This window comes from Astatotilapia calliptera, chromosome 7 (assembly GCF_900246225.1).
Source record: "Astatotilapia calliptera chromosome 7, fAstCal1.2, whole genome shotgun sequence".
Taxonomy (NCBI): Eukaryota; Metazoa; Chordata; class Actinopteri; order Cichliformes; family Cichlidae; genus Astatotilapia; species Astatotilapia calliptera.
The window spans coordinates 10,421,918-10,437,993 of NC_039308.1; the positions used below are offsets into that span (position 1 = coordinate 10,421,918).

Sequence of the window (16,076 nt, forward strand, 5' to 3'; positions counted from 1 at the left end):
AAACATGAAATACTACAGAGAGGAAAAGAAACTTCTTGAACCTCTGTGGACAGACTGTGGATTTTATAGTCCTGTGGTTTAACACCTCTGACTTTGATACAAACTACCTTGGACACACTGTATGTAATAATTGCCAGATTAAAAAACAATGTTGCTCCCGGGTGTGTGTGGTTTGCCTCAAAATGCAAATTACTTATTGACATTTTCGTATATTATTTGTCTGTCAGGTTGTCATAGCAACGCTTTTTACAGCGGCACCACACTAAACTAAGACACCCATGCCATCCTTAATGATGCCAGTGAACTGAGCTCAGATGGACTGAAACACTTGTTTCTGACCATCATCACAAGATCAAATCACCTTCTAGTCCCATTTGACAAACTATGTTTCTAAAGGCTTTGAGATTGAGTCTCTTATTTGAGCAGCAAAGATTTAATCCATTAAAGAGAATTGAAAAATTCTATGTTAAATGTTTAGCTTATTAACACACTGGGAGAATTTAAATGTTATCTTCACACCTTGACTGTCACCCTGTTTTTCAATCTCAAGTCAGCCAGCTGAGCTCAGCTCCAGATGTACAGTTCTCCTGCCAAGATCTTAATGAGAACTGAATACACATCCCACAATCCAATTAACCAAATTAATTTTGATCTAGTCCAATTTTGCGCATTAAATTCAACGCCCATGTTAGTCTGATTCTGAGCCACAGTATTGTGCAGACAGATAACAGGCCCTTTCATATACAGTCATAAAGAACCACCTGCGGTGACAAGAAGAACAAGAAGTCCGACAACAGAGGGTTTGATCCCCACAGAGCACTGATGTCAACTTCCTGAAGTCAGTCCGGATTTCAAGGAAGATACTGAAGACACGGAAACAGCTTGAATCCACAAAAGACTCGTGTGACAAGATACTTGGAAGAAGCAACCTGCTAAGATTCTTGGAAAACTGTGCACAAAGTCTACCTAGAACAACAGGGACTTTTTCGCTTTTTTTTTTTTAAGTCAGAGTGGTAACACAAAACATCTCAAAGCTGTCGGAACTGTCACCAAACTGCATTGTTAGAAATATAACAGAAGGTGTGTAGTGAAAATGATTTCTCTAGTTTAGTTCTAGATCTTCATTTTGTAATTAATTTTCTTCTTAACCATCACTTGTTAACTTGAAGTACCCTTAAAGGTACATTGAGAGTGTAATTACATCTTCCAACAAACTGATTTTCTCAAAAAACAAACAAACTTGGAATTAATCAATTTAAAATAGACAGGAGTGGGTGAGAGTTTCTGGAAGCTACCATGTTATCCCACTATCTTGAATACAGTGGCTGAGATGGATATTGTCATTCTGCCAAATCATATTTAATGTGTGTGGGTAGAGACCAGCCACTTAATCTGTGGTAGGACAAAGATGAATGAGTAGAGAACTCGTATGTTCGTGTGTCATGGAGGCAAATTTTAACTTTTGTCTGCACTTATTGACTTGAGATGTGAAGGATTGTACCATTTTATAAGGGTTACCTTCAACAAAGACGTGAAAACACAAATGAACCCTCATCCTCCTCACTTCAAGCCTCATCTACCTGAATGAATACGGGGCTTTAAAACAAAACAAAAAAACCATGTAAAATTACTTATTGTTAGGCTCAAGTGATGTATACAGTCAATATCGATTAATGGGAGCCAGAGCTGTTGGATTATGCGCTTGAACTGGGAGGGGTAAAATCAGATGACTACAATCTGTAGTCTACCTGTTATTATTGTTTCTTGTGCACGCTTACATATTTTCTTGCCCATCTGAGCACCTGAGAGTGGAAGCCTACACTACTTCCTTTTTTAATGACTTTTATCTGACCCTTTAACTGAAACGTCTTGAAGAGTGAGATTTGCTGATGAAATGCAAAGGCATTTTCTTTGTCTTCTGTGCGCTTGACAAGAGAGTCACAAGAATTCTGCATGTACTTTTACATTTTACAATCACTGCTAGGTAGATTTTGTTACTTCTGGACAGAACCAGGATTGTTGTTTTCAATTTCCAACCTTTCCAACACAAACAGAGAGCTAATTATTGTTAAGCAACAGATTTTAAAAAATACTAGACTTCTTGGACCATTTGTACTTCACAGCAGGCCATATTATTTTTTAAATACCTCCATTATAAATGCAGGTAAGAACACCACAAAACGAGTCCCAGAAGACAACTGAAGGCTACAGGAACCATTCCAAAAAACTTTAATACAATCCAAATAAGTGAGTTATAAGTAAGATTCACCCCAAGACGGTTGTTATTAACCTTAAGTAAAAATACTTAAACCCTTTTTTGTACAAGGCTCTAAATATGTTCATCAGATGAACTTCAGTTTCTGACTTTTCCACTTTTTCTGCTTAATTTTCAGCCTTTCGGGTTACCAGTGTGGAGAAAACTGTATTGCTCCTCCAGTGGGTACAATATGAACAAAAAGTGTAATTACAGGTTTTCCTTTTCCATGAAGCTCCAGCTTTCAGCAACACTTTCTGAGAATGTTAGCTGCAATGGCAAAAATCCAATTTTAAGGTGAATAATCCATAATGGAGCCCTGGAGAGGGAGCAAAGAGCAGGGCTCAGGTGCAAGTAGAAAGGCAGAATATTCAACAGGTTCTGTGCTCCCTTTAGGGGCAGCCATTACATCTCTACATTACCGTGCTGGAGAAAGTGACACAATTCTGATGGGCTAAGAAAAGCACTCAAGCAGAGAGGCAGAGCGAGGGAGAGAGGGTGACATAGATAAAGAGACTAAAACAAGAACAGGAGATGGACAGAGCTCAGGAGACGTGAAATAGGGTCACGATGCAGAGACAGAAGAACATGGAGACAGAGGTGCACAAAGGTTGAGCAGTGGACACACAGTTGGCCAGTGTGTATATGCAAACTATAGAATCTTCCTGATTTTCCACAGCATTAGTTTAGGTCTGCACCTCTGTTTCTGTGTGCACTTTGTGTTCACAGCAGCAAATGACTGTATGCAATTGTCACCGTAGCTACCAGCCTATGATTCAGTTTCCACGACAACCCATCCTCTTCTTCATCTGCAGAGAACCTTTCGGTTAGAAACATGTGTGTCTCCAAAGACGAAGAGAGAGGGTGACAGTGAGGCTGCAATGCTCAGAGACCAGCCACATCGGGAAAGTAAACATTTCTAAAGCTATTTCAGGTGTACGCACACCGCCGAGCTCTGGTGGCGTAGGATCTGGCTCTTGAGTTATAAATCTAAACTAATGTCTAACATTTGTACAGAAACAGACAGCCAACAAGGGCATGATGCAGAGATTGGCACTGTTGCTTCTGGTCAGCTGGGGCCTTTCTGTTCGGAGTCTGCATGTTCTCCCAGTGAGTGTGTTTGTATTTTATTTATTTATTTATTTATTCATTTATTTATTTATTTGAAAGTCAGGCTGATCAGTAACTGATTGGCCCTGGATGTGGATGGGAAACAGCGTGGTTATGTTGTTGTCTCTGCAAATCTGAAGGATCAGAGTCAAGTTTGTATTATGTTATTTGTTTATGTAAAATAAAAAATGAAATTATTCACAGATGCAGATGGGGAATGAGTAAAAGAAAACAACAGAAAGTGTCATAGCTGTTGGTGACTTCACTGGAATTTGGCATTCTCTAGAACTCTACTGGAGAGATAAACAACAATCATGCAACACATATTCTTTCACCTGGTGATGGAGACTTCAAAATACAGATATTTTGTTGGGTTGGATTCAGGTGACTATCAAGACCACAGCGTGTGATTCACATCATTTGGATACTCATCAAACCACTCTCAACAAGATATGAATGTTTCATCTTAGGGAAAAGGTTATCTCTCCCTACAGCTGTGTATTGACCTGCAGTGACCCTTCCTAAACACAAGTGGATCCAAACCACAGCATAACAGGGCCACCACATGCCCTCACTGCAGGGGTCAGATGTTCTTCTTTTTCCTTTAATTCCTTTTACTGTATTTAGAACTACTGGATTTTTTTAAAGCCTACACAGATTATTATGCATACAAGTATTAATATCAATATTGATCTGATGCCAAATCTACTGTAATGTAAACAGAATTTTACTTTTACATCTGTAAAAATCTTTCAATACATTTAATAAATTAAAAGTGGCAGATAAATAACACAAAGTCTTTTGCTCCAGCTGGGAAAATACACACAGGTATTGCCACTTTGGTGGAATGATAACATATCTGTTGTCTATCAGGCGGACCATTTTCTCAAAAGATTCGTTACTCGCCGTGCTCACTGGACACCGAATGAAATGCAATTGCATTGGTGATTTCAGTGCGTCTTTGTGATGTGGACGGATACACAGACGCGCGCTGTAGCCTACAGGCTCGCTATTATGGACGCCTGAGTTGATGCTGGATGATTCACGTTAGCATTTCATTGTTTTTCTTCGCATTCATGAATTAATTCTGCTGTAATTTGTGCAGTTTGAATACATTGTGTTGCTTTGTGTTGCAAACACACGGCACTCGTTGCATTTGATTTCTTCTTTATTACTTTCCGTAATTTAGATGTTGATCCGCTTTGAGGGGCAAGCTCTTCATCCTCTGCAGTGACTTTCTGTAGTGGCATTTAAATTTCGTTGCATATTTGTGTCCAGACTGCATCTAAGAAACTTGAAGCTGCGTGCTGCAGGGAACAGCGGCGATCGGTACATGTACACACGTGGTGCTACATTGATTTTAGGGAGCGTCTGATTTCCTGTTGTTTTGAGTTTTAACAGTCAGAGCGATGCTCGTTAAATAGCGGAAGGCCAAATTAAAATACAAATAATTGGGCAGCCCTACTTTTATTTAGCCTGTACAAAATCTTTTTCTTTTTTTTCATGCTTGCATACGTTTACTAGCTGCTGCCTTATCGTTGCAGTCGAAACATCAAAACTGATACAAATCCCAACACCCATAAGTGGTGAACTGTTCCTTTAAAATATGACTGAGCTTTTAGCATTAATCTCCATGGTGCAATGCATTTTATCACAGGACCTGACAACATGTTGATAATATAAATAAATAATAACCTCGCTGCATTTGTGGAAGCATGTATAATTACTAAAAGGCACTGAAAGGCTCACTCCCCAGCTGATTGGTAAAAACAGCACATCAGACTGACTAATCAACCCACAAGAACATTTGGGTTTCAGTTATGTGCATGCGTTTTGAACAAACAACAGTTATTTTAGAGACACTGTGGCTGAGGCCATTACTTTCATTGGACTGGGACAGAATATATTGTCTTGTAATTTCAGTTTTTCAGCTTAGCAATCATCAATAGTTACTATTTTGGTCGTAGTGCATCATTAAATGAGGAATCATTTATAATATCTGACTTAACTTCGATATAATGTAACCCTCAGCTGAATAAAACCATTGGAATGGTTTTCTTTTCTTTCTTTAGGTTTTATTTATATAGCACCAATATACAACAGCAGTGCCCTTAAGGAGCTTAGAGATCTTAAAGTAAATGCCCTACTTTATTAGAGATAAAACTCCAACAATCGCATGATCCCCCTGATTAAGCACTTGATATGGCTGGAAGGAAGAACTTCCTTTTAAAAGCAACTGACTTCTAGGAAAACCAGGCTCAGCGACGGGCAAACACTTACTGCAGCAGGTTAGGCTGTCAGAGGTTGGACTATTAAACCGGAACAAATTTTCAAAATATAAAAGTGATTCTAAAAATAAGTTATGCTTGAAAAATTGTGTTTGCATGATGTGAGGCCAGTGATGTCATCCACTGGCTTTTGAAGTCACGTGTAAGAAGCTGCAAACCTCGTGTTATACTTATCATCCTTTTTGCTTTTTGAAAGCAGATGTCACAAGAACGGGTTGGATCTGACTGAAACTGAAGGTTACTTCATGGCACTGTACAGTCATGTGATAGCAACTTGCCAATCCGTAAAGCATAACATGCTTCTGGACAAAAATGGGAACCATTTATTACAAATGAAACTACATGTTTCCTACATTTGTCCAGCAACACTTGAAACTATCCGTGAAACTTTAAACTAGCCAAGAAAGTGTTTGCAGAGGGAAAGAATTAAGTGAGTGGAGGATCATTTTTCTTTAAACTGGACTTTGCTTTAGCAACACAGGAGGCTGTAGCCTGTGGGCGCCGCTTGCTAAACGTACACATTCCATCATCTGGAATCTGTCACTTAAATCGAAAAGGCACTTCAAGAGGTCATCGTGAACAAGACGAACGAGTAAAATAAATTACCATCTACCCTTAAAATGTAGCTGAACAGTCCTCCAGAGATACCTTTGGACCTCATTAATGGATTTTAGGCGCCATCTTGTGATCAATTTAGTAACTGCTTACAATCTTATTTTTATGGGTTTACTTATACTCATTAGTTAATCTGAGAAGGCAAACTTACAGGGAAGGTCGAATATATACAACTTTGTACTGTATATTCACGGTTTTATCTGCAAATGTAATTTATTTGAAAAGCTTTAGTCTTTTGTTATTTTCATATTTATTCCGTCTTGTTTTGAGTATTGTTTGTTTAGACCTCTATTTATTTGAGGTTTTGGTTTGTTTATTTTTTCTGGAAAATGGAACTACAAATGGTGCGTATAATTAAGGGACTCTTTAATTATACGCGCAAGAAGCACACGATGTAGATATAATTAATAATTGACAACAACTGTGTCTACTAATAAATCTAGGTCATCGGTAATATTCGGTAGGCCTTTTCTGTTAAAAAATAAATAGAAATAATCTATTAACATATATTGAAAACAGAGCAGCGTGCGTTTAACAACAAAAAAGTGAGTCGGAACTTAATTCGAACGCCGTATTTCGCGACGAGCCGTCTTCAGCGTGACACAAAGATCATTAAACTGGAGCGCTAATTTAGCGAGAAGCCTGGATCTTGGTAAGGTTTATCCACATACAGGTCTTTAATCTTGATACGAGGCAGTCCTAAACTAAAGACTTCTTGGTCATGCGTCTGAAAATGTTTCTTTTCAGACTTGACATGATGTTCTGTTGCTCTTAAATATTATTTTTAACGCTAACGAAGCTAACGTTAGCCGCGGCTTTGCAACGCACAAGGCATCTGCGAGTTCAGAGTTTGCTGCTCTGCTATATAGGCAAGAGGTCAGGTGTGTGAGTGTTTCCTTTCATCTTTGTGTGTCCACAGCTTTAAGGGACTAACTTTGTGTAGCGGCTGGCGTTGTTCTCGCTGTTGTGTGTAACAGTGAGTGAATCATCAGGGCCCATTATAAACCAAATGCTTCGGTCAGTTAAGCAGATCTCTCACTTAATTCACTCGTCACCTTATTTCACGTCAGTTAAAGTTTTAAAATGGCTTCAATCTTCATATTCATCAGAGGGCTAAATAAAACCACGCAGATCGGTACAGCTTAGTCGAAATATTGTGCAGTGGTGTTGTCCAGCTGTTGCACTTGTTATTATTGCTTTGTATGTGATGAACTGATAAAAATAACAGGCTTAATACTATCTGCTGTAATGCCAACCAATGAAAGCTGTCACGTGATGGCCGTTTTCATCTTTTGTACCTTATTTTTAAAGTCACCAAAATATTTTTGCAGGAAGTGTGCAAGCCAGTAAATTGATTTGTCAGGAAACGTGGCAAAATAAACTATCGTGAGACCTGTTATGACACGTGGTTTGGAGATGTCGACAACAAAAACACAGGAGGCAGTGCTGGATGTGGCAGAGTTGAAGATGTTAATATTTTTACTGGGAGTGACCACGAGGGACAGGATTAGAAATGAGTATGTCCGAGGGATCGATCAGGCTGAGCGGTTTGGAGACTAAGTTAGCTGGGCAAACAAGACTTGGATGGTTTTTACATATGCAGAGGAGGGAAAGTGCATATTTTCAAAAGATGTTGACGATAGAGCTGCCAGGCAGGAGGGAAAGAGGAAGGGCACAGAGAAGATTCATGGATTTCATGAAGGAGAACATGCACAGGGTTAGTGTGACAGAAGAGGTTGCAAAGCATGGGGTGAGTGGGAGGCATATGATCTGATGTGGCGACCCCTAAAGGGCACAGCTGGAACAAGTAGTAATTGTTTTTGTTTTATTTTTTTAATGCAGAGATGGACATTTCATCAGAAACCTGTTCTAGTGATGCCATTGTGTTGTACAGTACCATGTCACATTTATTCAGCAGACTGTAACCTCAGGTGGTTGTAAACAATTAACACTTGTAAGTATTGGGAATACGCAGTAGTCAGCTACAAAGTCTTTTAAGGGTTTTGCTTATTTTAATGGAATAGACTTATTTTTTGCTGAGCTATGTCAAGAATCAATTAATATTCTGTGTTCTTTGAGGAAAACCCAGAGGTACTGATTGAGCAGTCACTTGTAAATGGTCTGTGTCCAGTGCGGAGATGGGACAACACATTTTAGAATGGTATTCAGAGCTTCTGTGTGGCTGTAGAGCAGGTAGTCTAATCTGAAGGTTGGTGGTTCGATCCCCGACTGCTCCAGTCTGCATACCAAAATTCTAGGGCAAGACACTAACCGAGAATTGCTCTCCAATGCGTCCATTGGAGTGTGAATGTTACACAGAAAGCACTTTGAGTGCTCAGAGTAGAAAAGCGCAATATAAGAGTCAGCCAATTTCTGTGTTTTATGTTGCGCAGTTGTAATGGAAGGAGCAGAAGGAACAGGTGTCGACCTCAGCAGGAAGTTTGTGTCTGAAGCAGAGCTTGATGAGAGGAGGAAAAAGAGACAGGAGGAATGGGAGAAAATCAGAAAACCTGACGACCCAGAGGGTAAGAACACATATCCAAAACTATACAAAACCTCTAAAGGATGTCCCACTGTGCATGTAACCCCTTTATATTTGTCCTTTGTACTTCTCAGAGGTCCCAGAGGAGGAGTATGACCCACGCTCCCTCTTTGAGCGGCTGCAGGAACAGAAAGACAAGAAACAAGAAGAATATGAGGAGCAGTTTAAATTCAGTAGGTCTTTGTGGGTGTTGCTCCACTTTTCATTAGGGTTTGAATGAACACTTTTCTTCTGTAATTCTGTGATGTAAGAGATAATGAATAATGTATTATCAGCAGTATGTGTCAGTACACTTTAATATTCAGTTTCTAAAGGTTGTTTTTGAACAGCTTCATAGCAAATGTAACTTAAGCTTTTTAGAGCACAAGCCACCATTTTTAGACATCATTAAGGTCCACTTATTAATCCAAGTCCGAATCAGCCTTAAAATTGTCTTTGGCTCTTGAGGAAACTTTGTAAAGTCTGTAGATTTAATCTTGAAGAGTTTATCAGAGTTCCAGTGGTGTGAAACTTTGTGCCCCTTCCTGATTTTCTTGTACGTTTGTCACTCGTAAATGTTTCAGATCATTAAACAAATTGAAATATTAGACAAAGATAACACAAGTAAACACAAAATGCAGTTTTTAAATGAAGGTGTTTATTATTAGGGGGGCAAAAATCCAAACCTACATTGACCTGTGTGGAAAAGGAGATTAAAGTGGAGTAGATCAAAGGATCCTTAAAAGCCAAGGAAATTCAGGAAAACTCTTTCACACCACTGTATGTCAGGTTGGGAATTGAGGTTCTTCTCCCAACAAAATAATGGGAATAACTACTCCCATAATTTGGTGCTTTTAATTCTGATGAAATTCAAGATTTCAAAAATGTCTTCACAACTTGGAAGCAATGATTATATTAAGGGAAACATTGAAATTTATTCTCCTGCTTCGAGTATCAGACAACTTACCCCCAGTTTTTACGTAGAGCTTATTTGGAAAAGCTCTCTTCAGTTTTTTCATTTATAATTCCATATTCAACATTTTTGCAAGTGATGTTAGATTTTTGTTTTCAGTGCTTCCTCAGATGACGCTACTTTGTGTGTTTGTGCAGTTTTTATGGCAGATTGTCTCTGGTTTGTTTTCGGGGAAATGCAGTCACTCTCTTGTCATGTGTTTGAGAGTATGTTTCTATGGTAACAGAGAACATGGTGAGGGGATTGGATGAGGATGAGAGCAGTTTCTTGGACGAGGTCTCCCGGCAACAGTGTCTGGTGGAGAAACAACGCAGGGACGAGGAGAAAAAGGAGCTGTTGGAATACAGAATATCCTTCATATTCAAACAGGGCACTTGCACGGTTGAGATTGGAGTCGTAGAAGCCAGCATGCAAACATAAAACCAGAATGAGAGTTGCATTTAAGTTTGCGTTATATTAAAATCAATAGCAATTCGAACTCTCATTCAAATACGAACTGCCTCCACAGCAAGATTTCTACTTCTGAGGTTGAGTTTTACATTCATATTCTTACTAGTTTGAGTAAAGCTTTCCAGTCTGCTCTCTGGTGTCTCCCTTCAGTTTTTAATCCCCCACTTTTCCACGCTAGGACCCCATAAGGAGTTTTTTTTTTTTTTTTCACCTTAACTGTGTAGCTTCACAGCGCTCTAGTGAAGCAAGCATCTGCAGAGAGCCGCAAAGAGCCTGAAAAGAAGGTGGCACCTAAAGGGGTGGAGCACAGGACCAGCCACCTGTCACAGGCCCATTTATTAGTTGGAGCTGTAAAGAGACGCAAGTATGCACATGAACATGCACCATCCTTAAAACGTGTTCTTGTTGTTTTCACCTGTTCTCAGCTGCATTTGAATAAAACGCCAAATCCACCGTTTTACTTTTAAGCTTAAATTTTAAAACTTGCTCTTTTTTTCCATTTTAAATCATGCTTTTTATTTGTTTCTGTTTTTTATTGTCTCTGTAAAGCACTTTGAATCACCTTGCTGTTGAATTGTGCTATATAAATAAACTTGCCTTGCCTTGTTTTTTAGCTGCCATTAGCCTCTGCCCTCCACCTGCCAAAATCCAAATTTGACTCTCCTTTAATATTACTTTGTAGCCAGAGGCTCTTGGGTCTCAAAGTGGAGATTCTTTATAAACATGCTGACTTAATGCTATCTTTGCTCAGGACACACTATTGAAAATGACTTCAGCTTTCTCGTTAAATAAAGGAAAATTAGTTTTTTAAATACTCCAGTGTTTTCACCATCTAGGCCCTAACTTTGTCTCCTTTTCTTTATTGTCTGGCTCAGACTTGTTTTTGTTCAAAGTACAGAGCTCAAAGAGACTAACAGTTTCAACAGCACCGACAGAGTTTGTTGATAATTGCCACACTCAGGAATTTCACAAAATTGCTGATATAAAAATATTAATTGGATCAGCTTTAAGTCTTGTTTTTCTAATCTCTTTGTTCTCTCTCCAAGTTCCTCACAATCAGACAGCAGTAAGAAACAGAAAGTGGAAATCACGGCAACAACAGCAACGACAGGAAATGGAGAAAAACACACAGGTGGGCAGCAGCCAGAAAAACACATTAATATGCAGCTCATATAATATACAGTGGAGTTTGTTCCCTGTGAGCCTGTTAAAAAGTGGAAATGGATGCAGATTCAGTGGACCACTCTTACTCTCTTTCCTACAGTTCAAATCACTGTGACTGTTGTATGTTGGCACAAGGTCTTACACTTAAGTTATGCTTTCCAGAAGAGGGGGGCGGAGCAGGAGCCAAAGATCAACAGACCGTCCCTGGCGTCACTGCAAAGCCGCCCTCAGCCGCCTTGAGCTCCGGCCAAGGCGTACTACACTTGCCGTCGGCGGCCGTGTGTGTCGGTGTTTTACCAGGACTCTGCGTTTATTCCGGCAGCAGCGACTCTGACAGCAGCTCGGACAGCGAAGGTAGCGTGGACGCAATTATGTCGCCGTACCCACGGCACAACAGGGCCTACAGATAGACATACAGCAGCATCCACACACAAACTGACGCATGTTGGCAGCAATTAGAAAAGGTGACCTCACATAACACATGCACACACAAACTGATTAAAGTCATTTATAGAGGCGTATCTGCAGGTAACAGGAGTTATTGTCAAGTAAGTCGTACACCTGCAACACACAGCAAGCAAACATTTTATGAATTCCTGTTGTTTTCACAGCTGTGAGTTTAACTGTTGCTCTTCGTCATCAAAGTTCAGCCCAGTGATACAACCCTAATAAACCAACTTTAAACTCTATTATGAGCTAAATCTGTGTATCTATTTGTGTTGTTTTGCAATTGTGGCACCCAAACATGACGCCTCCACCCTTCCTTCCCTCAATTGCATGTCACGCAGTTTAAGCCGAGCAACCAATCCCGCACTGCCTACCCTGATGACATCCTGCCCCCCCTACACTCCCTTCCCAACCCAAGCCGCAACGGCTGCAAGCTGTGCTATTGGCTGAGGGAACAGTGATTGACAGCTGTGGAGCAAGGAAGAGACTGCTTTAGACTGTCACATGACTCACACCTTTTAGCTATCTGCAGCAGAGGAGTGAGAGCAGGACTGCGTTTGGGTTGAATGCCGAGTCTGTTTGGATTGAAAAATTCTGTTTTTATTTGTGTGAAGTAATGTATGTTTGTTTAAAAGTTGCGTTATTCTGGGAAGATACTGGACTGTTTATTGCTGTCTCAGACTTTGGGGCGTCTGAGAAGAAATAAATAAAGAGATTTCCCTGTGTTGTGCCGTGTTTTACTTTGGAGTTTCTGAGAGTACAACAGAAACATTATATTTACAGGAAGTTTTAAAAAATGGCTCACGTTTAGGAAATGGGCATGATTATTCCTTTTAATTTGGTGCCTCTAAAGAGTGTAAATGTCTGTTTTTCTGAGAGGTTATAGGAAAAGAGACAGGGATTCATCTAGATTTGATGTTTTGGGGGCCTCAGCCCCAGTCACAATATCATGCATAATATTAATGGTAAGCAACTCTCTTCACATTTAACAGTTGGGTACACATAACAATTTTAACTTCCAAAGCAGCTTAACTAGTGGAATGACCTGTTGCAGTGACTAAGAATAATTCTGAATAAATAATGAATATAACACACCAGTTTAAGGGTGGACACTAGTTATCAAATATGAATCAAAGGGTCGATAATGTTGACCAGAATTTTCCAAAGTTAAAGTAAGAATTTTGCGAGGAGAAAGGAGAAACATGCTTTACATTGTTTCAGTCTGTTATGAATGGGATGTCACCAAAGTTCATGCATGTGAAGGCAGACAAGCTAATACTTTTGGCAATACAGTGCATGAAAGAGGTGGTCTAAAATAACATGCATATTTAACAATTGATTACAGTTTGACAGGCAGGGAATAATCTAATGTAAATCTATGAGGCTCTAGCTTTTTCAATAAAGTGTTTTCTATTTTTATTCTGTATTGTAGATGATTACCATATCTGTGTCACCAAACGTAACTTTGTTTCTTACATTTTAAGCCAGCAACATGTGACAACTTCTGCATGTAGAAGGCAGAGATAGGTCTCTATGATGCCCTGCAATAACTAAGCTCTTTTTGGCAAACGCTCTCTTGGTGCCAAAAAAAATAACACAAAGTTTGGTACTCGGGATTGTGGCCCTGGGTATGACCCGTGGACATGATTTAGGGTTCATCAATGAAAACCAAAATAAAAGAGGGTTGTATAATTGTGTAATTAATGGTTGTGTAATTCTGTTTGTGACAGGTGTTGACAAACTTTTTGTGACCAAATCCATCTGTAATTATATTGCATATATTGCTTTTATGAGGCTATTTGCACTGCCAGAGTGCACCTACTAAAAATATACCAGTTGAACAATTTCTCTCCAATGTTGTGGGAAGCATTTAGTTTCAAATCCTGGGAAGAATATACATTAAATATAGTCCGTTAAATAATTTAATGAGGAAATGCAAAGAGGCGAGTCTCAGTTCATTTTTTCTTTTAATATATGAACTAATACCACACATAGAAAAATAGATCAAGTTCTTTAGTAACGATTGGAAATGATCTACAGGAAAGACTATAAACGGAGGAGTTCGTGGTTCACTCAGCTCTCTGATTGTGATGGCGCAGCTTTGCGCACAGCCTTTGTCAGGGCATGCTGGATAACTGGGTACAGTTTATAGCATCCCTCAATGCAGGTCCTCACTCCAGCGGTTAGAGTCTCTTCAGTCATTTCTCCATCAGACTGTAGTCCAGAAATCTGGTTCAGGCTTGGGAGGAATGCGACAGTCAGACCACCCTGGTTCTCACAGCTTACCGAGTTCCAGCAGTTTTCCTCCATGTAGGAGGGGTCAACCACATAGGAGGTGCCATCCTGGCGCATGGAGCAACCGAGGACCAGATCATACATTTCGATCCCCGCATCTGCAAGCGCAAGAGAGGCGCATGTGACGGCATGGGCCAGAACTGAACCGCTGTTCTCAAGAACCATCACGTTGACCTCGATCTGAGAGCGAGGGTATTTGTGGAGACATATGGCAGGCTGCAGGCTCTCATGTAACATCAGGGAAAAGTCCTTGTCCTGACTCCCCTGAATCCAGGAGCCCCTCTCCAGGCAGGAAAATGGAGCAAAGCGCATGTCGGTAGTCAATCTGGACACAGAGAAAAACAGTTGTGGTTGAGTCTTTTTTTTTTCTAAACTGTCACAGATATCAGTGTCCACTTCAAACTGAATGCTTTATTGGTATACCCACATAAGCTCAGTTTTCAAACTAACTATGGTACTAAATAATAGTTCACAGTGAGAAGTAATACAAAAACTCTTTTCAAACACAAGGAGTTGCCTCTTTGTGCACATTTATGACTTATGGATATGTCAAAAAGGCAGCACGGTGGTTAGCACTGTTGCCGCACAGCAAGAAGGTCCTGAGTTCAATTCCAACATCAGGCCGGGGTCTTTCTGTGTGGAGTTTGCATGTTCTCCCCGTGTTTGCGTGGGTTCCCTCCGGGTACTCCGGCTTCCTCCCACCGTCCAAAGACATGCAGCTTGAGGGGATAGTTAATTGGAAAATCCAAATTGCCATTAGGTGTGAATGTGCGAGTGAATGTGAGCGCGAATGGTTGTCTGCCCCTATGTGTTAGCCCTGCGACAGACTGGCGACCTGTCCAGGGTGTACCCCGCCTCTCGCCCTATGACAGCTGGGATAGGCTCCAGCGCCCCCCGCGACCCTGAAAAGAATAAGCGGAAGCGAATGGATGGATGGATATGTCAAAAAGCGTTTTAATCCCTTTAAAAAAAACAAACAAAAAAAAAAACCCCAACAACAACAAAAAAGTGCTGCATTTGGATTAAGTCAATAATGTCTCCAGCAATTGTTTTGGGCAAAAGTTAAAATTCTGTTGCATTTCAATTGTTTATGTGGTTTATTAAAGTTTAGACTAGTTTTCACGCATGTGTAGTTCAGAACAGTGGGGGAAATAATAAAAAAATCCAAAAATTCTGCTATCCATGTAAGACACAGCAGGCTGTATTTTTATTATGACTTCACAGTTTAATCAGCAGAAAACGATTTCTTTGTTTGTTGTGTTGTTAGAACAGTCAATATGCTTAAAGATTTAAACAAACAAACTCCATACCTTCCACATTTCATATTCGTCTCATCCTTCCGGTCTGTTTCTCTGGGGCCGTAAACGCAGCACATCAGCTTGGTGTTTCCAGCCTCCAAGTACGCGGAGCCTTTAGCTTGGCTCACCAGGCCACAGCGGACGAAAACGGGCCGCACGTCGACCTGATCCCGTCGCCGACCGTCCGCTCTGGGCCCCTTCGAGGGCAGAACCGCCGCCGGATCGCACGAAAAGAGAGACGGGCTCTGAGACACTTCTGGACCACGAACACGTTTGGTGTCAGTCGGCATGTTGAAGTAAATGAACCAAGCAACCAGTCCCGCACGAAATCTCTTCCCCTAGAAACATAGCATGCTGGAGAAATTCTTCCGCTAATATACGTACACTGAAGGATATTACATCAGAAATGCGAAATATCGAGTACGTACGGATGCATCAATATTTCATCATTATTACTAGTCAGTTCGTATGCCATAAAATAACAGTCACAAAAAAGTGATACATGTTATTAATCAAGGACAGAATAAAATCATTTCTTTTAAAAAAATGTAAATAGATAAATAACAACATTAGTTTAAAAAGTTAGAGTACTTAAAACAAAAGCTGGCATACATTGGGCTTGCGGACTTTTCTCACATTTCTCTACATCAACTAACATATT

At 40.2% G+C, this 16,076-nt stretch overlaps 2 protein-coding genes across 5 annotated transcripts; one reads left to right on the forward strand and one right to left on the reverse strand.

Moving 5' to 3' along the window:
* Positions 1 to 6,789: 6,789 nt before the first annotated feature.
* On the forward strand, positions 6,790 to 12,548 carry psme3ip1 (proteasome activator subunit 3 interacting protein 1). Of its 4 annotated transcripts, XM_026172982.1 has the most exons (8): positions 6,803 to 6,919; positions 8,661 to 8,792; positions 8,884 to 8,982; positions 9,988 to 10,109; positions 10,442 to 10,575; positions 11,258 to 11,343; positions 11,538 to 11,729; positions 12,164 to 12,548. In XM_026172982.1, the coding sequence occupies exons 2-8, from the start codon at positions 8,666 to 8,668 to the stop codon at positions 12,166 to 12,168; spliced, it is 765 nt and encodes a 254-aa protein (XP_026028767.1). In that variant the 5' UTR covers positions 6,803 to 6,919; positions 8,661 to 8,665; the 3' UTR covers positions 12,169 to 12,548. The 4 variants fall into 4 exon arrangements, with proteins under 4 accessions (XP_026028766.1, XP_026028764.1, XP_026028767.1 ...); XM_026172981.1 differs by having other exon boundaries at positions 6,790 to 6,919; positions 11,541 to 12,548; XM_026172979.1 differs by having other exon boundaries at positions 6,797 to 6,919; positions 11,538 to 12,548.
* Positions 12,549 to 13,770: 1,222 nt separating this feature from the next.
* Positions 13,771 to 15,882, reverse strand: exosc6 (exosome component 6). Its single transcript, XM_026172978.1, has 2 exons — positions 15,428 to 15,882; positions 13,771 to 14,442 (listed from the first exon to the last, which is right to left on the reverse strand). Exons 1-2 carry the CDS (start codon positions 15,703 to 15,705, stop codon positions 13,896 to 13,898), a joined length of 825 nt encoding a protein of 274 aa, XP_026028763.1. The 5' UTR covers positions 15,706 to 15,882; the 3' UTR covers positions 13,771 to 13,895.
* Between the last annotated feature and the right edge of the window lie 194 nt (positions 15,883 to 16,076).